The 7474-nt window shown below is 42.3% G+C and overlaps 1 protein-coding gene across 4 annotated transcripts in view; it reads right to left on the bottom strand.

Annotated features, from left to right (window-relative positions):
• Window positions 1–505: 505 nt before the first annotated feature.
• LOC133485015 (solute carrier family 4 member 11-like) overlaps window positions 506–7474 on the bottom strand; it is a 35398-nt gene continuing 28429 nt past the window's right edge. For 3 of the 4 annotated variants that reach the window (XM_061788316.1, XM_061788314.1, XM_061788315.1), the window contains 7 exons: window positions 6659–6932; window positions 4809–4915; window positions 4565–4730; window positions 3144–3317; window positions 2358–2553; window positions 1916–2085; window positions 507–911 (listed from right to left, as the gene is read on the bottom strand). In XM_061788316.1, the coding sequence (XP_061644300.1) occupies window positions 845–911; window positions 1916–2085; window positions 2358–2553; window positions 3144–3317; window positions 4565–4730; window positions 4809–4915; window positions 6659–6932 (1154 nt within the window). In that variant the 3' untranslated portion in view covers window positions 507–844. Of the gene's footprint in view, window positions 912–1915; window positions 2086–2357; window positions 2554–3143; window positions 3318–4564; window positions 4731–4808; window positions 4916–6658; window positions 6933–7474 lie in introns of all 4 variants that reach the window. The other variant, XM_061788313.1, reaches the window with a different exon arrangement.

The following is a 7474-nucleotide window of genomic DNA, read 5'->3' as shown; positions in this document are numbered from 1 at the left end:
TCCATTTACTTTACTGTAGCGTACTGGTGTGGAAATTAGGGCTTAATGTCCAATTAGTTCCTAGATTTGATGAGCAAGGTCAGTCAGTGGAATTTAGCACCTGACAGTTAAATCCACGGCTGCTTAGTCTTCACTCTAATAGCAGCTGATGCAAAGCCGAGGCCATTTTTGTGCCTTATCCTAGAAATTACTCTGTCATGTTCTTAGGCCAACAAAACTCGCACACCATCCAGTTGTTAGGCTTGTACTGCCATCTACAGGAGTAGCTTGACGCAACACTCCAAGGCGGGGTGTGTGTTTTTGCTCAGTCAAATTAATCCAAAAAGACAATTAACTCCTTGGAAGGGCTTCATTTGTTAACAATTCTTCGATTTGTTGCCCAAATTGCAACTACATTGAGACAATTCTCTATTTAATAACATACTTCATCACATTGCATACATACTTTAAATTAAACATTTTGAAACGAGAGAAAAGTGAGCAACACAGGGGTTGTTCGTTTCATTTCAATGATTAATTGTTTTATTGTACGAAAAGGACACTTTAACAATTTGTATTGCACAAGTGATGCTCAAATAGAAATGTGTCAGATGTTGAACAAAACCAATGTTAAATGCACAGACAAATAATACAAAATTGAAAAAAGTAATTCTGAATGATATAATTTTTTTTCTGCGTGGCTGTTTGTGCTCGCTCGCAAGTGACTGATTAGATTGCAGAAAATGTTTTGTGACGTGGTTAACAATGATTATGATGATTGCTGACAAGCAAATGCAGGTATACCAAGAGTCCATTTCTTCCATTTAATTATTTTTATTTTTATTTTTTTAAATGCTCTCTCGTTCTACATGTGCTGCGAGTCCATGAGGTCCAAATACTTGGCGTCAATAATTTTCGGAAGTAGGCTGATCCTGAAGCAAAACACACAGAAAAAAATATTACAATTATTGTCACATGGAAATATTGGTGTAAAAAAAAATTAAAAAATAAAAATTGCTCATTTAGACCTCTTTCATACACGCAATACAAACATATGTCCATTAACTTAAACCAATAATGCAGGTCTAGATTTATATTTAAACACGCTGATGCAAATACCTGTCTGAGCATTTACATGAATAATACATAATGAAAACGTCGGTCCATTTGGAATCCATCTTAAACAGTCAATGCAAACATAAAGGCATGTCTTTTCATTTATATACAAAGAATTAAGATGTACCCATTTACACATGTACACACACACACACACACACACACACGTGAACGCACACACACACAGACACACGATGACGCAATGAAGACGTCAGTCTTCCATTTCCCATACACATAATGCCAACATCAGTCGATCTCTTTGCATATGCAGATTATGGAAATGTCAGTCTGTCCATTCACATGCAATGCAAATGTCTGTCCATTTCAATACAGTCATGGTTCAAAGTTAACATCTGTCTGTCAGTTTATATAAGCACATGAAGAAAACCGCTGTCGCTTCTTGAAAATGCAAACATCTATCCATTAGATACAGGGATAACACATGTAAACGTCTGCCATTTACACACAATGAAAATGTCCTTCAGGCTATTTACAGTATATAAACAAGCAAAAGCAAAACTATAACCGGCTATTTACATGAACAGGCACACGTCAGTATGACTTTGAGAAGAAAGATCTCAAAGCTTTTTACCGTCATGACGGCAAAACAGCTCTCTATCCAACAGAAGGGCAATTTGCTTCGGTAAATTCAGAATGGTGACTTTGACCACATATTTTAAAAGCATTTCAACACCATATTATTTTGACGGCCACAGGCCAGAATGATATTGTGCGATATAGTTCAGCTACAGTTTTGTGCCCCTTCAACATTTTTCACACATCAACAATGGGAAAGAAATACAAGTCTGACTCCCCTCACCTGACGGGGACAAGCAAGATCATCAGGAGGGGGAAAACCATCTTCATGTAGGGCAGAGGATACATGCCAAAGGCACACAGGATGATGAGCTGGATCATCTGCAGCCCGGTGAAGTAGTGCACCTTCCTCTGGGGCACACGGCGGATGTAGTGGGTGGGGGGATAGGCCGTCTACATCAACAAAAGTCACATGGTTACGAGCTGCTTCTCATCTCCTTATTTCACACTCCTATCACCAAGAAACAACAACAATGGAGGACAAACAGGGCTCCTGTATTGTATTGACTTATTGAGTTTTATTCAAGAGGAGACTAAGAGCAGCAAGAAAACGGTCCGCTTGTATTGGGGCCAAGTGGGGTCAGTGCCACCTGATCCAGCATATGGCGACCGTTTTGTCTGTCAAATGACCAAAATGCCATCCAAACAGGCTGATTTCTGCACACCTGTTCCTTTAGCAGCAGGGCCACGCGGTCCACCATCTGGTTCCCGTCGAGCGATGTGGCGGCAATGTAGAGGAAGAGCCCGTAGAGGACGGGCTTGGGAATCCACTGGAGAGGAATGGGCAGCATGAAAGCCGACAGGCCGATCAGGATGTTGGCGACCAGCGAGGTCAGACGCGTCTCCTTCACGCTGACGATGCTATGAGACATTTAGACAACAGACATGCAGGAATCCTTCAGGTGCTCATCATCAACATTCCAAGACAATCAAGATGATCACTACATTGTGTTCTAAAAACATGGTTCGCTTGATCTCGCTCAAGGTTCTCATCACCATTATTTTTCGGTACGTTTGTTTTAGTGTAACGTCCTGTCTGCATATTTTGGCACACGTACAGTCTCAACCTGGATTTTGTTTTGATGAGTGGGTGTTCTTATTTCTAAGAAGAGTATGTTCTAGTTTCATTTAAGCACTATCCACAAATTAATTACATCATATGAAATATTTTAGAATTGAACCCTTGTTTAAACACACACACACACACACACACATACACACACTATATGGAGGCCCTATATGGACCACAAGAGCATTTGATCCAGCCTGCCATTCAAATAAATAAATTTAAAAAAAAAAACCTCAGAGGAAAAAGAAATTATACAATAGTGGCGAGGAGGAAGGTTCCCAACCTGCGATATAACTGGTCTGATTTAAGTATCATTTTTAAAGAGCTTCGCGATAATAGCGCTTGTTTTGTGTCGTGTTTTGAGGTTTGGAAGTTGCCGCACGTGGTGTAGACGTGGCCGTTCTCCACGTGTTGTTCCATTTTGGCCAGCTGACGGGCGTGCAGGGAGGAATGCGGGAAGGCAGCGTGCATCCATGGCAACCCGAGACAGGACATGAGGATATTGATGAGGCCCGTCAGCACTAAGTCCCAGTGGAATGCCGTGCCTTTGAGCAGCCTGCAACGGACAAATTCATACATTGCTGTTTTCTTTGATCATCATTCCACTTCTTCACCCAATACTTACAGACGCTGGAATGTGGATTCAGAGATTTGTTTCTAAATACATCAAATAGTTACTAAAAATGTGCAAAGATTTTGAGGAGGAAATTGTGGTGATATAGCTTCAAACTGTTTGAAAACCATTGCAGTTTTCCTGATTTTTATTGGGGGGGGGGCTTAAACTGCACCCAGTGACCCATCCAGCATGAGTCGTCCCCGAACTTGAGTGACTTTGTTCACGTCAATGGTTATCCAGTGCAATTGCAATAATTATTAAGGCCAATTTTCACCACTGCAGTTAGCTGGCTATCTAGTTAGCTATGCTTGCACCTGAAAAAAATGCATCTTTCCTTGATGTCACAATTTACAGAACAGTTTGGTGTCACTATTTAAATACCTAAGAGAGGAGATAATGCCACGAGCCTGCCACCTGACCGCTGGCCGTGAGGAGCCCCGGACACCTGTTCGGTGACGAGCTAGCTGGTGGCGACGATGGGATATATTCCAGCCACCGGAGGCTTTAGGCAGTTATATTTATTGCAGCTCAAACATGTAGGCATGTTTGAGGTGCCTACTAAGGACCAGACAACTGAGCGGAATGATTTTCCCATTTTTTTCTGTATGAGAAGAAAGGAGCCTGGTGGATGGCAATCACAGAGTAAATCGCGTTGAATATTGCCACAGACATGGTTCGCATTTATGTGACAAAAGCTGTGATTTATAAACATGTCCTAAATTTTGGACCTTTGGTATGTGCTACCAGTGTGAGAACTCGCAACATAAATTGTTATTGTTAAATTAGGAGTAGATACATGTTTTGACAAAAGCAATGTTTCCCCACTTATTTTTATTGTAAACAAAAAATATATATTTATTTTTGTGGAAGTTTATCCAAGTTAATGCAAGGGGAAAGAAGCAGGGGAACAAAACAGTTTCAAAGCTTGTTTGGTATTAGAAGAAACAAAGCAAATCCCATGAGGAAAAAACAAAAGGAAAAACCTTTTTTTGAATAATGTCGTTGTAATTTGCTTTTTTCTATAAATGAAAGGGGGAAAAAAACCAGAATCTCAAACCTGAGATTCTATTTTATGGCCATATGGCCCGGCCCTAGATTCAATACCTCTGCTTTCGTATTTGGATCTCATGAGACTGTTTACAATTGGATTCCAGCATAGACGCACAAAAACAGCACCTGTCTCTTACTTGTGTTCCGGCACGTGTGTGAGTGAAATGACGATGTTCTGGTCAATGAAGATGAGCAAGGCGAGGAGGAAGCCGAGGCCCACGGCGCTCAGTGCGTTCAGGCGTGACAGCTTGTCGAAGGGGGGGTAGTTGAAGACCGGCCCGTTGTGGACGCTAAACACGGGGACTGTCGAGAGCGTCAGACCCGTTAAGGCACTTTTTACATGGTAAAAAAAAAAAAAAAGCTAAAGAGACGGATGCTTACGCTTTATGTCGAGGAAGAGGTAGGAACCGATGAAGGAGCAAACCAGCACAGCGATGGGCAAGGCGCAGTCGGACACCACTTCTCGGATTTTGCCGTTCATATATGGGCTGAAGGAAGGAAAAAAGAAAGGGCGCATAATTCAGCTGTGGAAATTCGCCACAGCAGGCATCGACATCTGATCCGAAAAGTATTTGGCTACAGACTTGGTGAAGCAGCATGCGGCTCATTACCTAATATCAAGAAACAATTATACACTACTTACAAAAAGTTAGGGAAATTCAAATTTTGGGTGATATTTCAGGATGAATCTAAAATTCACTATAAATTCTACTTTATTTGAGGTTTTCTACTTTTAATTGCACATAAAACTTCCAATGCAGTAGTGTATGTATTTAAACCGTTCTCTTTACCATGCCGCTTACATTTTGACCTCATGAGACCAAGATGACAGCAGACGACTAATGAACAGTACGTCATCATTGCGAGGCTTCTAACAGGATGTTGTCAGAGTGTCATCAGCCGGTAACAGAGAGACGCAGAGACTGAAAGAGTCAAATTTTCATGGCTCAAACACCTGTTGTGAATTTCGCCATTCAGGACCTTGTTTAAGAACAGCAAGTAGTGCAAAAAGGACTGCAACATTGAACAGTTGGACATTTCAAAGTTTAGAAAAGGTCAAATTACGTTTACCCGTGAAGGTTTTTGTGCATTTTAAGTTCATCCTGAAATTTCTCCGGAAGCTGTACATCCCTGATCACATTTTAAGTAAGTAAGGAGACCTTGTATACTCCATTACACATGTGCTCCAATCTCTTGTTCTCCTCTTCTAACCCTACTATTGGTGTATATCGGTTTTCATTCCATCCGTCCATCATTTTCTATAGCGCTTGCACTAATTTGTGTCACGGCTGAGCTGGAGCCTAACCAAGCCGAGTCCATGCAAAGTCCACACAGGAGAGACGAGATTCGAACACGAGACCGTTGGACTGTGAGACACCTCACCGTGCCGCCGTGTTTATTGCAGTAATAAGAAAATATCTGCCACAACAAGCTGTGAGAGAGAAATGAATCTTTCATACATCACAGCGCCGTGTCAAGTGGCTGAAACAAATGGGTCACAGTGGCTGCCAGAAAAATGGAGTGCAGTGGAAAGTGAAATAATCCACTTTCATACGGTGATAGATGGAATATATAAAGCGGTAAAGGTGCTGTGGAATTTACTCGTGCTACTCATTCGCTCCACTTGATTTCATGAGGACAAAATAATCCACTTTATATCTATATTTATCTACTGTTCAAACGGGACCCAATACTCAACCACCAATGCAAAGGATAACTCTCCTTGGTTTGTGAAAGAGACCTGTTCATTTTTTAACACTGATCAACCATCTAGGCGCTCTCTGACACAATCAGAAGCACTGATAACAGCGACAAATTTAAGAATTGTAGCCCTCTTGCTCTCAAAGTCAGCAAAGACCCGTTCTTTGGATGCCCCTGAAAGATTGACCTGAGGGATTATTCAGTGAGGTGTGCCAGGGTGTGTTGCTCCCCGATCTGCTCAGAAAACTGCCTGGCCCAATGATCGTAAAGGTTAAACCTGTTCAATATTCATGATCACAATTTCTCATGTGTGTGTGGTCAACGCTGAGTTTTATGTAGTTACCAGATCAGCTAACAGTTAATACTATTACTACTGCTACCACTCTTGCATCTTTGCGTTTTCCAGCAGCTGTAAGCATCTTTTTAGTTAAAAGTCCGTCATCAAAAATAAGTGATAAAGTGTGGCTCATTTGTTGACCACTGCATACTTCGTGTGGGACAGCCTGGACAGGATGCAGTCATTGACCTACCTCCTCTTGACAAGGTAGAGGGCATAACCCAGCCACAAGGTGCCCAGCATGAGCAGAAGGCACAGGATGGGGATCTCTCTGGAGCAAATCACCAGAGACTTGGGCAGGAGGACGGAGGCGTGCCCCTCGGCGTGCTCCGTCATCAGGGCCCCGCTGGCATTGTCATGGCCCAGCGTATGGTTCTTCATGTTCTCCAGAACCTCGGTGATTTCGTGAAGCACCAGCGTGCTATTTGCAGTCGCCAGAGTGGGCTCATGGAAAAAGTGTTTGAAAACTAGGGAGGAAAGAGAATGCTTCATTTGAATCTTACATTTAAAAATATTTTGCCTTGTAATGATTGATTTACATTTTTTTAAGTGTTTGGGGAAGACACACATTTCTTACATTCTTTGAATGCATTTCTTACTTACTTATTTCTTTGTCTCGATTACTTCATTTATATTTAATAAAAAAATGGAAATGAACTTGAACGAGGCGGCACGACTGGTTAGCACATCTGCCTCACAGTTCTGACGACCGGAGTTCAAATCCCGACCCCGCCTGTGTGGAGTTTGCATGTCCTGCGTGGGTTTTCTCCGGGCACTCCGGTTTCCTCCCACATCCCCAAAACATGCATGGTAGGTTGATTGAAGACTTGAAATTCCCCTGAGGTGTGAATCTGTGCGCGAATGGTTGTTTGTTTCTATGTACCCTGCGATTGGGTGGCGACCAATTCAGGGTGTACCACGCCTCTCGCCCGAAGATGGCTGGGATAGGCTCCAGCAAGCCTGCGACCCTTGTGAGGATAAAGCAGTACAGAAAATGGATGGATGGATG

Source organism: Phyllopteryx taeniolatus, chromosome 10, assembly GCF_024500385.1.
Source record: "Phyllopteryx taeniolatus isolate TA_2022b chromosome 10, UOR_Ptae_1.2, whole genome shotgun sequence".
In the NCBI taxonomy this organism is placed as follows: Eukaryota; Metazoa; Chordata; class Actinopteri; order Syngnathiformes; family Syngnathidae; genus Phyllopteryx; species Phyllopteryx taeniolatus.
Note: the sequence above shows the minus strand (reverse complement) of the source record. Positions and strands in the feature narration are given on the sequence as shown.